At 42.3% G+C, this 19,841-nt stretch overlaps 1 protein-coding gene across 1 annotated transcript in view; it reads left to right on the top strand.

The window, feature by feature from the left end:
* Positions 1-19,841, top strand: part of enpep (glutamyl aminopeptidase) — a 53,770-nt gene that overhangs the window by 18,627 nt on the left and 15,302 nt on the right. Inside the window, exons 11-16 of the mRNA XM_076166055.1 lie at positions 4,548-4,630; positions 6,332-6,468; positions 6,735-6,790; positions 6,904-7,054; positions 9,498-9,571; positions 10,139-10,243. Coding sequence (XP_076022170.1) covers positions 4,548-4,630; positions 6,332-6,468; positions 6,735-6,790; positions 6,904-7,054; positions 9,498-9,571; positions 10,139-10,243 — 606 coding nt within the window. The remainder of the gene's footprint in view (positions 1-4,547; positions 4,631-6,331; positions 6,469-6,734; positions 6,791-6,903; positions 7,055-9,497; positions 9,572-10,138; positions 10,244-19,841) is intronic.

Raw genomic sequence — 19,841 nt, forward strand, 5'->3', positions numbered from 1 at the left:
TGGCGAGTGTGCAAGTGAGGAGGTGGGGGATGGGGTCTGGCGAGTAGGTGTGAATGTTTGTGAAGGGGGGCGGGGTGACAGGGCAGAGTTCAGCAGGTAGACTGCTGAAAAAACTGTTCCTGAACCTGGTGGTTCTTGTACGGCGACACCTCGCCTCCTCTATGTAGGCCGACTCACCGTGGTGTCGTCCGCAAACTTCATGATGGTGTTGGAACCATGTCCAGGTCTTCAGTCTTGGGTGAAGAGGGAGTAGAGGAACGGGCTCAACACAGCCTTGTCGGACGCTGGTGTTTAGGGTGAGGGTGGAAGGGCAGTGGTGGTCTGACCAAACATGTTGGGGCCTGTTGGTCAGTAAGTCCAGAAACAGGTGGAAGCTGTGATGCCCACCTGTTGTGGGTTCATTTAAAGTTTAAATATGTCTCACGGCAGTACAAGCTGTGTGTTTATTTAAATCACGGTTAGTTAAGGCAAGACAACTTCCTACATCCTTTTGTGGTTTATTGTAGTCCATTGTGACATAATTTGTAAGGTACTGTATTTTCATGGATTTAAAGGAAATGTAGTCCTTATATGTGGAGTAAATGTCGTATTGAATGTATTTGGTTCAATATGTAATTGAATGCTGTTTAGAACTATGGCATTTATTACATGTATTTCATCCAGTAGTAGCCTGTTTAAGCTGTGCAACCAACATCACTAGTGATTTGTTGTTGGTTGGTTGTGGAGTGCAGACCGTAGAAAGTCAGTGCAGAGGATTACATTATTGTTGGCGCTGCAAACATAGTCGTATGTTGATTTTCTCAAGTCTTTATGTTTGTTTGACTTTTATTATTAAGTATCAATTAGAGCTAGCGAAATTCTACAGAGCCAAGCAGCATGGGATGAATGGAGGGAGAAGGAGTCTGCTGAGCAAGAGCATTGCTGGAGAAACTTTTCACCCAGAGCAAAGCTTGATGAAGCAAATCTCTGAGGTCATGAAACTGAAGCGTTCCATGCACTTCAGCAGTTCAGGCCCTGACATGGAGGTCTGGATCAGAGAGCTTCATCCAGAGACGGGTGAAGAGGCAGCTTAGCTTACTTAAGTCTTAAGCAACTCCAGCCAATTGAACAAAGGCTCATTTAGAAGTATGTGGTGTGGCTCTTAGTCTTGCCAAGATTATGGCCAACACATACAGCAGTCAAGCAAAATAGACAGGAACCAAGTGAAAATCTCAGATTTGTTATGTCATTTACATTACATTACGATCATTTGGCAGACGCTTTTATCCAAAGCGACTTACATTACCACCCTTCGCAGAGGGGGGAGCAATTGAGGGTTCGGTGCCTTGCTCAGGGGCACCTCAGCAGGGGCTCGAACCGGCGACCCTCCGGTTCCCTCCGGTTCCCAAGCGGAAGCTCTACCCACTGAGCTACTGCCTCCCTATGTCGCCAGACATTACGATCATTTGGCAGACGTTTTTATCCAAAGCGACTTTAAGCGACATTACCACCCATTACAGAGGGGGGAGCAATTGAGGTGCCTTGCTCTGGGGCACCTCGGCAGGGACTCGAGCCGGCAACCTTCCGGTTCCCAAGCGGAAGCTCTACCCACTAAGCCACTGCCTCCAGACCACACACCATGCACTCAGCTCACTTCAATATTGTTACTTCCATTCCATTCGGTCTTTATAAAATGCCAGTCATCACAAGCTCTGGTAGACACTGGTAGTCGACAGACCTTAGTGCTGTAGAGTTTGTGCCTAATGGGGAATGGAAAGAGCATTTTTCTTGCTGGTAGCACCATGGTACCATACTTACTTCATTCTGTTGTGCTAGGTCAAAACCAGCCCATTCTTGTTGACTTGCAGCCATGGTGCAAGGCCGGTAATGTGGTTACACATGCTCAGAGTGCATACAAACATTGAGTGAAATACCTTTTCATGGTGGGTATTTGGAAGCAAACCCAGGAGAGTCGTTTTACAGGAAATGGGCTCCTGACGACACTCTCACACACACCCACAGGTATTAAAAACCGTATTTGTTAAGTTACGCAGGTGGGTGTTGAGGCCCAGGGGTCCCAGTTTGCTTACCAGATGCTGGGGAGTAATCGTGTTGAATGCTGAGCTGAAGGGCAGGTGGAGCGCAGAAGAAATAGCGTCCTCATCCGAGCGGTTTGGGTGGTTAGCAAACTGGAGCAGGTCAAGTGTGGGGGGAAGTCTGGAGATGATGTGGTTCTGAACCAGCCTCTCAAAACACTTCATCATGATGGGTGTGAGTGCTACAGGGCGGTAATCATTTAGACCTGTAATTTTAGATGTTTTTGGCACAGGAACAATAATTGCAGCCTTCAGACATGATGGAACAACAGCCTGGTCCAGTGAGGTGTTGAAGATGTCTGTGAGAACATGGTCAGCGCACTCCTTGAGGACTCTTCCTGGTATATCGTCAGGGCCAGCTGCCTTCCCAGGGGTGACTTTCCTCAGGGTCCTCCGGACTTCTGCTGTGTCAAGGCTCAGTGTTTGTTCATCATGGTGAGGAACAGCTTTCCTCGCAGTGAAGGTGTTTAGTGCCTAAAATCGACCAAAATATTTATTGAAGTTATTGAGGATGTTTGAGTTGTCCGCACAGGGTGGAGGAGCAGCCTTGTAGTCTGTGATGGTCTGCATGCCTTGCCACAAGCGACTGGTGTTCATGGGGCTGTGAAGCAGCTGCAGATATTCTAGTCTTTGGCATCTTCTACTACGACAACAACAACAACAGCTCTGTAACAGCCCTCCTCCCCATTCTTACCAGTTGCACCTGTCCTTGTCTCACCTACCTGGAATATTTAATTAGCCTAAACACCCATTCACAATACCCTGCCATTGGAGCTGAAACAGGGTGAAAAAGGTAAACGCATCCCTGTAGGTTCTTTTCCAGAAAATATAGGTCCACAGAGCATTGTTTCACTGTCGGAGACTGAGAGCTATAGGCCATCATGGGTCCAATGCATGAGTGGAGGCACTGGCTGCACCTCTCAGCAACTTCATTCTGGTATGGGTCACTCATCAGCACTGTCTGGACGTGGGTCAATTTCAGGTCTGGAGTCAATAATCAACTTAAATGGAACAGGACTCTGAGGAAGTATGAGTCTGGCAGGTAATTGCGATCTATGAGCAGAAATGGAATACATGTTAGTTTTTTAAATTCCTTAGCTGCACATATCCAGTGACATGGTCTCTATTTACTGATACTATGGTAAGAGCTGCCTGACTGCACTTACTACAGATGCTTCTAGACAGACTCAACAACCTTTACAAGTTCACCATAGAGAGCATTCGGGCTGGTTGCATCAGGGCGTGGTATGGCAGTTGTTTTGCTTGCTACTCAATTATTATCATTATTAGGTTCTATGTGGCCCCTGACATGCTTTGCCACTTTGAGGTTATGACTATTTTAAAGATATTGTGGCGAGCTTGGCGGTTGAGAGAATCACAAACCACTGAAGAGGTTGGTAAACGGAACAGTGCCCTTTGCTTGAATCAACTGGATGAAGTTATATTGCATTTGAATCACATACACATTGCCGTCTCAGATGGGGAGTCACTCACAAGCATAGAAAAATGCAAAAATAACCCTCCTCACACACTAAATGTATGTGGTCATCTCCTTTTTGATCAAACTTAGAAACATAATATACTGAGATTGTGATTTGTCAGGGCCCAGCTTTAAATGCTGATCTGAGTCGTTTTATTAGCACTTCAGATAAACTACCTGAAAGCAGCTCAACATATTTCCTCCTTTGAAAGAATTAAATGACTGCCCACCTTCTTCAAGTGTCCAATTACTTTGACTATTTTATCAAGCCTGTACTGGAATTGAATGAGAAACCCTAATTTCTACGTTTAATTTCTTACTCTGAAAGCTGATATTACTTACTAAAAAGCTATCATTTTGTTTAATTTGTCCGATACACATTTTCCAAATACTTAATATTGTTTGCATGCATTTTGACAAACTTCAATCTGGCGTATTTATGTTTGTATTTCAAATCAGGGTTTTTATGGGTCTTCCTCCATGGAGCCCGGTTTCATTCACAAATGGGGTCATTTATCCTATTGCGGCCACATCCACGGAGGTTGGCCCATAGATCTTAAACTTTTTTTTTTAGCAACTGTGGTCATAGTACCATCAAGCTGATTGTGGCCTTTACCTTGACCATGCTTGGAGATTGTTTTCTTGCTTATTTTCTCCTACAACTCTCTTCTTTTCTTTCTCTTGTTCGTGCTCAGTGTGGTGCACACAAACAGCACAGGGATATCATTTCTCCTTTCTATTAGCACATCAAATGGCTTGCAATAACTTTGTCAGGTCCATTTCCATTTGTTTCATCATTTGAAAAAATATCCTCATTCATTGTAAGTCAAGTGTCAGTTCTATTAAATGTGGTAGATAGCTACCAGTCAGTTTAAACTTATTCCAGTTTTTTTTTTTTTTTTTGGAAAGGTACCAAAGCTTTTGCCAAGTCTTTAGAAAATTGTGCTCTTTGTCAGTGAATTACAACTACAAAATCTGTGTTTTTATTACAGCTACAAGTGGACAATCCCAGTGAAATGGCACTCTGTCAAAAGTGACAAGAATATGTTGGATATGTTTGACATGACGAGCACAGGTAGTATGCCCAATTTATATTATAATTACCAAAACATTTCTATTACCATTGATCAGTGCAGCTTTAAAACCAGTGGCCTGTGTCATATTTTGTCAGCATTTTGGTTGCATAAGGTGCTTTTAAGCTAAACTAAGGAACTACTTTAAAGTTTCTTTCTGATTCTGAATGGAAATTATTGACATTATATCTAGTAGCAGCTAAAGCAGGGGTGCCCCCACCCCCACCCCCATCCTCTCATAATAAACTGTGTAAGATCTTCAAACAAAATCTGTCATAAAACAAAGGCAAAACAAAGTATGAAAAGTGTGAATATTCACTACTGTTTCTACATACAAAAAAACTACCAAACAGCATTGATAACTGGTTGCAGCTGGACTTGACACTCCCAGGCCTGATTACTTCCGGCTTTTTTCATTCAAATAATCACATAAATACACTATTTTCTGAAGCATAAAGCTAGCTAAATAGTCTCACCAGTAGCACACATTACATTACATTACCACCCATTACAGAGGGGGGAGCAATCGAGGGTCCGGCGACCCTCCGGTTCCCAAGCGGAAGCTCTACCCACTGAGCTACTGCCTCCAACTACACTATACCAAAATCTTAGGACTTTGCAGAATTGATTAGGAAGGATGTGATAAATACATCAATCTGGGAAAGGTTACCAAGCTATTTCTCAGGCTCTGGGACGCCATAGATCTACAGTGAGAGAACTTATATACAAATGAAGAAGACTTGGACCAATCCAAGATTCCAAAATTCTTCCAAGAGCACAGTGACATTTCATCCAGGGTGTCACAAAAACAAAAAATCCGAGGAACTGCATGCCTCTCACCTCAATAAAGGTCAGTATTCAAGACTCCACTTTCCGAAAGACACTGAGTAGAAACAGCATTCATAGGAAAGTGGGGAAGCGAAAACCACTGCTAACCCAGAAGAACATTAACGCTCATCTGAATGTTGCCATAACATGCCTCGATGACCCTCAAACTGTTTTTGAGAATGTCTTGGTGAAAGGACTGATGAATCAAAGGTTCAACTCTTTACATCAAACACAGAATTACCCCCCCCCCCCCCTGAACCTGAACCCTATTCAAATGCTGTGGCAGGACCCTAAAAGAACAATCCGTGCTCACCATATGTGTCTCGAATGTGGCTACACTAAAGCAGTTCTGCAAAAAAGAGTAGGCCAAAATTCAAACACAGCAATGTCTGAGGCTGATCTCAGGTGAGTGCAGACATTTGGTTGCAGTTGTTGCTGTATGGCCCAACTAGCTATTAAGTTCAGTGGGTGATTACTTTTTCACACAGGCCTAGTTGTTATTGCATAAACGTTTTACTTCAATGAATATAATAATAAATTATCATTTGTGTTTGCCAATGTTGCCTTTGTTTTATGTTAGATTTTGTGTGACAATCTTTTGTGTGGCATTATTATTATGACGCACCTATACAGAAGAAATAAGGAAGGGGCTGAATACTTTTTTACATTGTGACCACCACATAATTTCCATAATTCAAACATGCATTACATTCTATGATAATTCCTTGTGCAGACGACCTGCAGAAGTTTTAATCAAGAAGACAATTTATTTTCAGTGTAACAGCGTGAGCTAGAAAATATTTGATAATTACTGTTTCAAGGAAAAATGCCTTGTACTTCAGTTTTACAGTGAGTGACTCTGTGCTGATTTTCAGAGCTTGTTCTGCATAACTACTCGGCTGCATCAGATGGACTACTGAAGGTGAACAATGATCATGTTGGGTTCTACAGAGTGAACCATCAGGAGCAAATGTGGAGTACTATTAGTGAACAGCTTCTCAAAAATCACTCGGTAAAGTTCTGTTACATCATACACATACACATACATGCAGCATTTCAACAGTCAGCAATAAAGTGTCAGCGTAGACATCCAGAATGAAATGGCCAAAGACACAAGTGATTTGTCTGACTGAGGTATCATTACCTCATCCTGAATGAGTGACTTGCCATAATGTAAAATATTTCTTCGGTGTTTATTTGAATTAAATTAAAAAAATGTATTTGCTGTATAATTAAAGATTAGTTGTGTGTTATTTAAACATCCTGTTTGCTTAATAGGAATTTGATGCAGCCGATCGTACAAGTTACATTGATGATATATTTGCACTTGCAAGGTAAGTTTACACCTAAAGACATATAAAAATGCATCTTGTAATATATTCAATGATTTTTCTATGACAAACTGTTTTTTGTGCTAAGTTGTGTCCTATTTGATCTTGCTTTTCAGGGCCGATGTTGTAGATTATGGCAATGCATTCAATCTCACCAAGTACCTGAGCAATGAGACTGACTACATAGTGTGGAACCGCGTGGCCTCTTCCATCGCTTATGTTCGTGATATGTTGTCAGGAAAAAATGAGCTCTACCCCAGTTTTCAGGCAAGTGAATAGCTGACTTTTCAATGTTCACCCTCAAACAGAAATGTCATTCACACTTTGTGTTTCCATCATTTCTTGGACAGGAAATGTCACAGTATGCTTTGTCTGGCCTACGGTGTGTTCACGTCTTCATTTGTTGGAAGTTATCATCTCTATTTTGATGGACAGCAACAGTTGTCTGTTGGCTACATTGTTTGTTCATCACTTATACGTTTTATCAATTCCAGCTTAATTCTATGTAGATGGTCTGATATCTTTTTTAAATAGCTATTTATAAAGTTGACAATCCCTCCCAATTGAAAGCTTTTGCCAGTTCTACCTGTTCAAGCTGACTTTTTTTCCTCCAAACCGGCTAGCTAGCTAACAAATTTCACCACCAGTTTGTTGGGGCTCAGCTCGTTCATCCAATACTCAATCCACTACATGTATGTGTGTCCGGGTATCCCCAGCCTCCCTGCTGTCCAGTTACTGTTAGCCTCCATTGCTAGCAACTGTCATCTTAGCTGCCAGCTCAAACAACAAACTGACTGAAAATTGGATATCCAAAAACCAAATCTGATGTGCTGGCATGCTGTGTTTTCTTGAAAAATTGTCTCTGTGGCCTAGGGGGTGCATTCGTGTCCATATGTCATCATCACAACAAAGAACACGTATGCGCTGACTGTCTGAGAGCTGTGGCCAAAGAGCCTCGCCCTTCAGAAAACGGTCCATTCTAAAACACTATTCAACAAGCACAAGCACTTCACAAGAACTATTAAACACGCTTTAAATAACCAATTTATAATAGACCATACGCTTGATTTCCTGTCTCACTGAAACTTGGCAAAAACAATTATTTTTTGTTTAATGAAGCCACTTCTCTCAGATAATCATATGTTGACAAACCTCAACATAAAGGTTGCCGTGGTGGAATCGGCATTGTCCACCATCTGGATATCAAAACCAGACTGCAAAACAATTGAACTTCTGGAAATTTTGACATATTTTAACATTACATCTCTGTCCAGTCAGCTGTCTCAAAACATTTCAGGTTCCCCACTAATGCAGAATGCTTGAACCCATTCTGAAGTTCAAGCATTCTTAACACCAAACTGGTCAACTTTTATAACACTATACTCTCCTCCTGCCTGGACCAGCATGCACCCATGAAAACAAAATTTGTCACTGCCACAACCTCCTTGAACGAACACCAAAATCTTTGTAAAAACATTCCTATGGAAAAAAAATTTGAGTCCTTCACCATAGGAAAATGCAATAAATGCTTACACGAAAACTGCCTTTTTCCACCCCAGTTACATTGCCACTCACATTCACATCCAGACTTGACTTCTGCAACAGCATGCTAGTATCCTTTATGGCGCATAAACAATGTCCTCAACAAACTCTTCTGCCTGCCTTCTTATCAGTACCCCCTCAAGTGACCATTTCAACCTAGTCCTCCACGACCTCTAGATGGTGATGGCTCCCAGATAAAAAGGATACACATGATAAACTTTAAGATTCTACTCATCACCTACAAGGCCCTCAACAACCTGGCTCCACTCTTCTTGTCCCACCTCCCCCATCAGCACCCCTAAGTGTTTTGTATACACACATGGTGACTGCCTGAAAGGCACAGTAACAGTAAGGGTTCGCTGTTCAACTGTGTAAACAAATCCTGGGGCCTTCTGGCAACAACTAGATGAATGTTTGCAGATGAATTCCCTCTCATGACAACAGACAATATCGTGGCGCAAATAACATCCTTTTTGTTTTTGCCTCGGACGCATTGGGAGCGCTAGTGGAGGGAGTGACGTAAATATTGAGTCTTAAATATGTTCAAGCAAGTATAGTAGTAGATCTTGCACTTGAATGTGAAGGCAGGCTTCCTTTAAGGATCTCAGCCTTTACAAGGGAAGGAAACTACAAAGGAAACAGTCCTTGGCCTTTTTTGCATAAGATGGCTTCACAAAATAGTTTAGGTTTTGCCATGCTGAGATATGGACTTGGAAAATGTTTTTATTGTGTCGCTTACTTATTGTCATGATTTTCATTGAAGAAAAATAAACAAAGCAACTTTGTAGTGTTCTGATCAAAGATATATGGAAAAATTAAAAATAAAGCTGACCTACATGGCTCCTTGAAAAAAACATGGCTTCTGTTGAAAAAATCGCATGCAAAAAGCACTTCATCTGTGTCAGAGTGATCGGATCAGGACCTCGGACTTATACAATTTTTTAGCAACAGAAGTGTGCGATTGTCTGTAATGTTGAGTCTCCTTGTGTAATCACTCACACCAGGGTGACGTAACACCAAGGTACAGAGCTGTGTTTTTATGCCATTTGTGATGATATCACATTTTGGGAAAGTCCTATGAGAAATCTTACAAAAACAATATGATATATGCAAAGGTTTTGTATTTTCCTGGTGTTAGTTAAGAATGTTCTTTGCTCCTTTTCACTAGAAACTGTTCCGTGACCATGTTGAACAAATCTCAGCAGAACTTGGTTGGCAAGATGAAGGCACACAGACACAGAGGTATAGTTGGAACAATATATAATTTCGAAATGTTTTGCCAGGCTTTGAGGTAAAAGGGTTAGTCACATGGCAACATGCGAAAGCAGGGATTTCAAGTCTGCTGCACTGCAGACTGCATCCAATTTACGTCGGTAGTTTGAAGTGGGAGCTAGGACTAGCATTATACCCATACATTTTATTTGTTCAGTTACAACTTGGAAAACCAAGATGGACGGACTTCAGGAAACACTTTTTTTGTTAAGTTAGCCATTGTTAGAAGTAAAAGTTTATAACCACACATTGCGCAGTATTTATGCGCAAACACCGCGCCAATAGGTCCACACATATGACTGCAAGGTGTAAGTGGGGCCTACCATATATGCTTTATACAACTTTTCATATCTTGTATGAAAAGTTGAGATTCTTTTCTGCGGATAGTGCTACAGTAAAGCCTAAAAAAGATTTTCTTTGGACAGCATTTGAACTGATCAGTAGAGCTTATGCTCACATTTTTGTCAGTGTCTGCTGTGTTTTACGCTGTTTACTGTTGCTGTGAGATGGAAACTTTGTTTGGTGGATGTGTGACAGGTTGCTGAGAGAGACCGTGCTTGGCATTGCTTGTCAGATGGGAGCTCGGGACACTCTGAAGGAAGTTTCACACATTTTTGACCAGTGGATTGAAGGAACTCTCAGGTATCATTATAATTGTGTATTTAGGTCTTCAGTTAACCACAACCACATAAGGTTCATGTTAATGTCATATGTTATCGTGTAACCAATCAGATACTACAATTATTTTCCACAATCACAAGGAATATTATGCTGAAAACTCAGACTACTCTTATTGACTGAGTCCTCTCAGTCCTCTAAATGCAAACTGATGCTCACATGAAGCCATGATATGGCGCCCATAGAGCAGTGTTGGGGGTTCGGTGCCTTGTCTAGGGCACCTCAGCAGTGCCCTGGAGGCAAACTGGCAACTCTCCAGCTGCCAGTCAACTTTCTTGGTATATACAGGACTCAAACCGGCGACCCTCCAGTTCCCAAGCTGAGTCCCTATAAACTGAGATACTGCTGCCCTAATAGATATGTTTATCAAAGCTGAAACTAAATTTTAGGACAGATACAAACTCTCCTGTAATGCACCCCCCATATACCACCTCCATCATTCATGACACTGTTAATGACATCATTCCAGTTGACATACACACTGCTTTGAGAGCACATTGGAGAACTCATTGAGCACCATTCCTCCCATTGCCTCTCAACTTGCCAAATATGCAATAGTTCTATGTGAATACCAAAAGAGGAAAGTACCCAAAAGGTGATATCTTTCTCCCCCTGCACCTCCTGCAACAGGGGGAGGCTTTTTACATAAGGGTCAGCATGGAAAGCTAGAACCAAAAAAAAGGGCACTTTTAAGGGAAAGTGTCATTATTAAACATCAGCCATGATCTCAGAGTTCAAGCTTAAATATTAGGGAGGATATTACAGGGGGGTCAGCGAGTAAAATGAGGAATGGATGTGGACAGTGTCCGAAGGGCGCTCCGCTTTAGTTATTATTTTTTGGGGTCGAAGCATTAAGTGGTGGAATTATTTTGTTTATTGTTATTGTTATTGTTATTGTTATTATTATTGTTATTATTATTATTATTAGTAGTAGTAGTAGTAGTAGTAGAAGTAGTAGTAGTAGTAGTAGTAGTAGTAGTAGTAGTAGGATTGATGAGGCCTGTACCGAGAAAGCCGACTCACAAAGCTGACTCACTTCTGATTACACTCAAAGTCAGCAGTCAAGAACTATATCACATCCATCTTACAAGCACAATTATTTATTGTTGATATATATATATATATATATTACATTTTCTTTTCTAAATAAAAATTATATTACTTGTGACGATGCAGTACAACAAAACAAAGACAGACACCAGAGTACATAAGTTAAATTAAATTATATGTCTCTCAAGGGTGTGCTGACCTCGGTCAGATACCTAAAATGAAGGCGCATTTTGTCTAAAGAGTTGGAGAAAGGGTAGGAATAAGGGAAGGTAGGAATAATACTTTCTGCAATTGAAACAAGTACAGAAATTTAGGGAAAACATGCATTATGATGTTATTAATCGTTTCAATTAAGGAATGTGAAAGTCAGATTTCTGATTTGTGATGAGAGGGCTAAAGTCGACAGATGATAGGCCTGAGATTTTGGGCGTCACATCGATGCTGAGATAATTCAACCCACAACAACTGAGCTTGAAGGGCAAGTCAGCTTGACAAATGTAAACATAACACGTTCATGTGGTAACAATCAATCTTTTCAAGATTTACTTAATACCCAATTACTAAAGGTTTCCAAAACAAACAGGGTGGCTGGAAGAACAGATACAGGGTCAGTCATGTATTTCCTGGATAGGAATACTTAGTTACAAAAGACAACTATATTCAGTACATATAATTATCCGTCATGTTCCCTACATACAGTATATACCATAAACTTGACATTTCCATTTATTTTGCAAAAAAGGTGTCAATGGTGCGTGTAGGCGACCCGATGTTAAATTATGGAATATAAAAACAAAAGATAGAACCACATTTTCATTTTCTACACAGAGACTAACTTAAATTCAAGGTCTGTAAAACATCATTCTATAAGACAACAACTGACACTGGAATGCGATATTGGACTGTTATCTGCTTGCCATAATAAAAACATCAACTCATCTCTGGACTGAAAGTATCTGAACTTCCTTTCACTTCCATCTTGTCAAGAGACCTGGAGTTACAACACTGCAGATTTTCTCCCAGTCAAGACTTTGGAATTGGATTTGGAAATCATTTTCCTTTTTGGAAAGAGACTATGGGACACAGTGATGTCATCAACTTATTTCAATAAGATCAAGAACACTCGCCAGAGGGAGCTAGAGTCTTGGCGGTGGAGCACCCCGGCATCCCTCTGGGAAAGCAGCAGGCTATTGCTGAGACAGCTCAGGAGCCACAGAAAACAGGAAGGATAGAGAGAGCCAAAATCAGCCAACGTGCCCCATCCTATCACTGACCAAGAGTGGACAGAGTTTATCTAAGCCCTAAACTAAACATGGGTCGGCTTATCACTCTCCTGCAAGTAGAAGACTGTGCCATGTAGCAGTTATCTAGATGCAGTGCAGTGCAGGAAGTACATTCCAGAGAAATGGAGTGTGGTACGAAAATGCTCTTGGTTTGACCTTTGGGATGACAAGCAGAACTGCCTGCTAAGATCTGAAAGATCGCGCGGGAACATAAATGGCAATAAAGTTAGAAATATAAACTGGAGCTAGGCCATGTAGTATCTTATATGTAAGAAGTAAGACCTTAAAGTCAGCCCTGGCACTGATTGGAAGCCAATGTAGCAACGCTTTCAATTGAATTGAGTATATAAAGAGGCCCAACATTCCCCCATGAGCAAGCAACAGCAGCAAGGAAAAAACTACCCTTCAACAGGAAGAAACCTCAGGCAGAACTGGAGTCTAGGTGGGCGGCAATCTGCCTTGACCGGATGGGTTGAGAAGGAGAAAGAGAGGCACAGTGACAACGATACAAAAGGGGGGTCTTCAACAGGGGGTCCGCTTTGTGGTTGAGTAGACAATATTCTATTTTTTTAAACCATTTTTTTTCCCCACAAATTTAAATGTCTTTAAATCAGTGGTCTCCAACAGGTCGCTCACCGGCTGTTCAAAGAATACATACATTTGACAACACGTCACTTGGTAAAGCTGTTAAAATTTCTATCCAACTAAATTCACAGAGATCCCGCCCCTTTTGTCACAAAAGGGTTATAAGCCAATCAGCTGTCAGTCCAATAAATGACTGCTGTCAAGTTTGGTTACGTGACACCTTAACATTCGGCTAGCAAGCGCACATCAGATTTGAGGATGACCGTGGAAAATGGCCCAGATAAAAGGCAACAAATATACTATCTTCATAAGGAATTTAAAAAAGTTACGAATGTGAATGACAAGTGTGTGCGTGTCTCGTTTGCGGGGAGAACGTGTCTGTGGAGCGCCACTTCACCACGGTCCACAGCAACTTTTCACGGGACTTTCCGACTGCTAGCAGGGCGTCATGTGTCGTTAGCGAATGCAGCGGCTCAAAGAGCTGTTTTTATATTTTCTGCAACTTAATACAAGACAGAATGATAGGTTGGTCTTCTCCGTGCCATGAACACGGGGAAGACTGGACGCTTGAACAGATGTTGTGCCGTCCGACCAGAGAAGCAGAGATGAACAAAAGCAGCATTTGGATGCATTTTAACAATTGTGACAACACAAAGGCAGAATGCAGATTTTAGGGGTCCGCTTTGTGGTTGATTAGACAATCTTTTATTTTTTTAAATATTTTATTAAACCTAATTGTTTTCCCACAAATTTAAATGTCTTTAAATAAGTGGTCTGCAACAGGTCGCTCACCGGCCATTTCTGAGTAGCTCGCAAAAGGTTAAAAGAATACGTACATTTGACAACACGTCACTTGGTAAAGCTGTTAAAATTTCTATCCAACCAAATTCACAGACATCCTGCCCCCTATAGTCACAAAAGGATTATAAGCCAATCAGCTGTCAGTCCACAAATGCTGTCATGTTTGGTTATGTGACACCGTAAAATTCGACTACCACTCAAAATGTGAGTGTTGGATATCGAAATTGTGTAAATGTTCATACAGAAAACGCTTATTCAGCTGGTTTGGGTGGAGAATCAGCCATGTGGCCAAATGTTACTAATAATGGTAGACATGAGGAGCTCTCAGACACTTTTATTTTGTCAAAGTAGCTGTCTGAGGCAAAAAAGGTTGGAGACCACTGCTTTAAATACACATGTTTATACAAAGCACTAGGCCCAGTTTGATACAAAACACAATTTTATACAATATATATAGTAGGGGGTCCCCGCTCCATCCCTCCATCAGTTTGGGGGTCCTTGGCCTGAAAAACGTTTAAGACCCCTGATTTAAATAAAGTGAAAGAACACAGAAAACTCTGGGGGAGAAGTAGAGTTAGTGGAATGCAGTGTTAATGCAATGATATGAATATGCACAGATAGAGAGGGGAGGAGGAGAGAGGAGCTCAGTGCATCATGGGAAGTCCCCCAGCAGTCTAGGCCTACAGCAGCATAACTAGGGGCAGGTGCAAGGCAAACCAAGCCGGCCCTAACTATAAGCTTTTTTTTTCATTTTCTGAGATGTGGTTCCACAAGAGGGGAGCCGGATAACTGAGAGCTCTCCCTGATGTGATATGATGGAATCTACAGGCTTTTGTCAAGAGTCTTGCTGAAGTGTTTTGAACAACCTGCAGTCTTTTAAGGGCAGAGGAGTTCAAGCCAGAAAATAGGGCATTACAATAATCCAGTCTGGAAGTGAGAAATACTGTACCTGAATTAGCGTTTCAGTATCATCTTTGCTAAGAAACGGTCTGATTCCTCTGTTATTCCGGAAATGGAAGTAAGCAACCCTTGTCACAATAATAAGGCTAATGAATGTTACGCCCAGATTCTTTGCCGTTGTGGAGCAACGGATGGGACCATCGTCAAAATTAACTGGAAGGTTTTGAGATTTTCTATCTCTGCTTTTTTGGGCTCAAGATCAGCATTTAAGTTTTATTGACGTTAAGAAGCAAATTTTTTTTGTCATCCAGCCTTTAACGGCTATGAAACAGGACAGATTGAAAAGAGTAATGGGCCTGTGGAATGTCAAATTTTACTGGGTAGCGAGGCAAATGATAGTATTATTATAGTGTTATTTAATGAGAAAAAGTGGAACCTATTTGTTCAGTAGGATCTAAAACTATACCATGAATGACAATGTGATTTTCAAGACGACTGAGTAGGATATTATGATTCACGGTGTTAAAGGCTGCTCTTAGATCAAGGAGGATTAGAACCAAAATAGCACCAGAATCAGCGGTAAGAAGTAGGTCGTTTGAGACCTTGGTCAGAGCGGTTTCGGTGCTATGTAGAGGCCTAAAGCCAGATTGGTGCACAAATCATTTATGTGAATCAAGGTAGTATGTAAGCTGATGTGCTACCAGCAGCTCAAGAATTTTGGAGAATTTTTTTTAAAAATAGGTCTATAATTGTTTGGGTCTGGGTTCAACTTAGACTTCTATAGCAGAGGTTGGATGACAGCTGTTTTAAAGGCAGCGGGTGCAACCCCCATGGAGAGTGACTTATTTGTAACGTTATTGCAAAGAGGCCCCAAGATCCGGGGGAGAGGAGAGAGCAGGGAGAGGATCAAGCAAGCAGGTAGTGAGCTTGGAGGAGGCAACTAATTTGAAAAAACTGGCCAGTGAAACGGTGTCAAAGAAGCTTCGGCTACAGGACAGAGGGTCCTATCGAAGTTTCCATTGATTAATTAACTGAGACAGAGTTGAGAGGCTTCTAATTTTATTCAATCATACAGGAGTGTTGCATCACAAGGCAACAACAAAGATGTATATTAGAGTATGTAAGGGCAGTTGCAAGAGATGTAAACATTTCCTGCTATTGTAAGTCCTGGTAAATGAATATAAAATAAATGAATTACCTTACTTACTTTACTGAAAATGAGATTAACATAAATTTACAAAATCAAGATAACATAATAATAATAATAATAATAATAATAATAATAATAATAATTATAATTATAATTATAAATTCATATGATGTGTCATCATGGAATATTGTAGCTGTAGGTGCAAATACTATGACTAAACAAATGCATGTAAATATGTTTATACAGAGTATACATATACAGTATTTAGTATACATTACCCATTATGATATCAAACCAAATGCTGATACAGGAAGTGCAAAGTTCACATATGATGTTATGGATGTCCTCATGCGTTGCAGTGTGTGATGTCCGCACATGCAACAAGACTTTAGCTCTTTGTGCATTTTCACACATTCTGAGCCAGCACCCCGGAGAGGTTACTAGCACTATCAGGGGGGATAAACATATTAATGCCACAGGTGCAAGTAGCAATCCTTCATGTGATCTCCACACACTCCTTTAGTCAGCTGACGCCCCTCTCTGCCACCACGTGCTATGTTCATTTGGGCCAGCTTTCTTCTGCATTAGAATTATGTCCTCTGTGGTGGTAACCGGCACCAGGGACACTAGTGGTGCCAAAATGGCCATTTGACTTTTAGTTTCAAGTTTTGCTGCCTCATCCGCTGCATTGTTTCCTCTTATGATGTCATCCTTTCCTTTCCTATGTGCTTGGCATTTGATTATGGCAAGTTTTGTAGGCTTCATCATCACTGAAATTAGATCAGTAATTTGCCTCGAGTGCTGAATTGGTGTCTGTTTTCTTTAATCCTCTCTGATTCCAGACGGCTCCGAATAAGTGACATACACTATGTGTGTATATACACTAGAGTCAGTGTACATATTAGCAACCTTTGACTAATTTAAAAGCTTACGTTTAGGCTTTCAATTGAGCTTGTTGTGCTGAGCATGGCTGTTCACACTGCTTGGCTTTTACAGTTGCAAAAGTTCCCGATTCCTGCTCTACAATAGCAAAGCTGGCATGATTAACTAAGTGGTCCCTGTAGCAGTTACGTTACATCTGCATTTAACAATGAAGTGGACTCCAGATGTGGTCTCAGTCTAGTGTATTTCATTGCTTCAGCGACACATTCATGTGGTTCTAATTAATAGAGTGCCTTGAAACAGCCCCCTCTGCTTCTGAATGACATTCAAAAATACACTGGTGGCGTGTAGAAAAAGTAGTAGTTGCTCCGTGGTTCCCTTTGTTGGTGCGTTGGTGAGGATGAGGAGGTCGCTCTCATCTGAGACTTTATGATCTTACCCGGCTTCCTCCCAGTATCATCCTGTGATAGAAACGCCTCGTAGCAAAGAATAGAAACATGAATGGAATAGCATCAGCAGGATTTATTTTTAAACATTTCTTTATGGTAACATCTGGATATGTCAATAGGGGAGTGTACTGTAGGCATCTTGCTTGAGTTACCACAAATTTCCCTTGGTTTATCAACTCAGTGTTTATGATGTGTGTATATGGTAACTGGATAACACATTGTTATTGTTGATGCCTTTCCATAAGTGTAAAGTACATCCAGGCCTTAATAGCAAGGTGGCCTTCCTACTTTTGGCTCATTTGTCCAGTTTCATCATCATCATCAGCAATGTTTCCCACTGGGCCTGAGGGGCACGTCTACTCAGGGAAACGTTGTTGAAGCAGAGGAGTAAATTCTGTCCTGTTCATCATCTTTCTAGCCTGTTGGGGATCGACGCCTAAGAGGTCCTTGAGTTTCACCCTTGTTCTCTTGTCAAAGAGAATCTGCTTCTGCATCGCATCATTTTCCAAGCGGCATACATGGCCCATGTACTTTAAACATTGAACGTGGCAGAAGTCTCAAATGGAGTGAGAGCTTGTAATTTCCCGATATCGCTCATAGTATCTTGAAAGACCAGTTGATCTGTCCTTCGAGTTGGGTTGCTGGGTCTATACCCTCCTTGCGCTGGCTACAGGAAGGAGCATTCTCTCTAGCGTATCCTCCTGCCACCATCTTCCTTAAGAGTCCATTCCAGACACTTTCAATCTCTTAGAGATCTGAAGCCAACAACTCCCAAGCTTGAATTCCATACAGCAAACGAGACCTGACGCACTCGTCTTCATACGAGTGCTTAGATATATTTCCCTGTCAGTCAAGCAGCGTTTCAACACGTCCCACTTCTTGAAAGCTGATGAAATTCTCAAAGGCATTACATTACATTACATTACGATCATTTGGCAGACGCTTTTATCCAAAGCGACTTCCATTACATTACCACCCTTACATCCCCGCAGAGGGGGGAGCAATTGTGGGTTTGGTGCCTTGCTCAGGGGCACCTCGGCAGGGGCTCGAACCGGCAGCCCTCCGGTTCCCAAGCGGAAGCTCTACCCACTGAGCCACTGCCTCCCCAGTGCAGCGCTGCTGATGACTTTGCAGTATTATATAGACAATTCATTAAATGTAACCAGGGTGCACCAGGGTGAGCTTTAACAACGACAAACCCTGGTTCACGGTGAAACTCAGGCAGCTCCGCTGGCAAGAGGAGCAGGCATTTAGGAGCGGGGACAGAGGTGCGTTAAAAGAAGCTAAGTACAGATTTAGCAAGGCGGTGAGAGATGCTAAGAAACTGTACTCTGAGAAACTGAAGCAGCAGTTTGCAGCTAATGACATGACAGAAATCACCAACTACAAGCCTAAGCCAACTCAGTCTCTAAATCATCTATGCCTTGTGAGCAGGCTGAATGAGTTTTACTGTCGCTTTGATGGTCAAGCTGCCAGCCCTGACACCGTCCCCCTTGACACCTACGCCATCTCCAGGCCCCCCTCCCTCCCTTCCTCCTCCCCCTCCACACATATGGCCCTCAAAGAGGCCCCCTCCTCCCCCACCTCATCAACCTCATCATCAACCCTCTCACTTCTAGAGAAGGACGTTAACAGGCTGTTCAGGAGTCAGAACCCCCACAAAGTTGCCGGTCCGGTCTCACCCCCCACGCTGAAGCACTGCGCTGATCAGCTGTCTCCGTTGTTCATCTTTAACACCTCATTGGAGACATGCCATGTACCAGCCTGCTTCAAAGCTTCAACTATCACCCCCATCCCCAAGAAGCCAAGGACCACAGGTCTTAACGACTACAGACCTGTGCTCTGACCTCTGTAGTCATGAAGTCCTTTGAGCGCCTGGTGCTGTCCCACCTGAAATCCCTCACCGACCCCCACGTGCCCGACTCCACCTGCAGGTGGATCACAGACTTCCTGACTGACAGGAAGCAGCACGTGAATCTGGGGAAACAAGTCTCGGGTGCACGCACCATCAGCACTGGTTTTCCTCAGGGCTGGGTTCTTTCCCCTCTGCTCTTCTCCTTGTACACCAATGACTGCACCTCCAGTCATCAGCAGACGACACCACCCTCATTGGACTCATCTCTGATGGGGACGAGTCCGCCTACAGGTGGGAGATTGACCGTCTGGTGAATTGGTGCAGGCAGAACAAGCTGAAGCTTAATGCTCTAAAAACAGAGGCCCCGCCCCATCAATCTGTGTGACTCCCCAGTTGACACTGTGGAGTCTTTTCGATTCCTGGGATGCATCATCTCCCAGGACCTCAAGTGGGAGCTCAACATCAGCTCCCTCACCAAAAAGGCTCAGCAGAGGATGTCCTTTCTGCGGGAGCTGAAGAAGGTCAGCCTGCCAAAGACAATGATGGTGCACTTCTACGCCATCATTGAGTCCATCCTCACCTCCTCCATCACTGTCTGATTTCCTGC

Source organism: Genypterus blacodes, unplaced genomic scaffold (assembly GCF_046128005.1).
Source record: "Genypterus blacodes isolate CSIRO-AG114 ecotype Tasmania unplaced genomic scaffold, CSIRO-AGI_Gbla_v1 ptg000154l_1, whole genome shotgun sequence".
NCBI classification, from domain to species: Eukaryota; Metazoa; Chordata; class Actinopteri; order Ophidiiformes; family Ophidiidae; genus Genypterus; species Genypterus blacodes.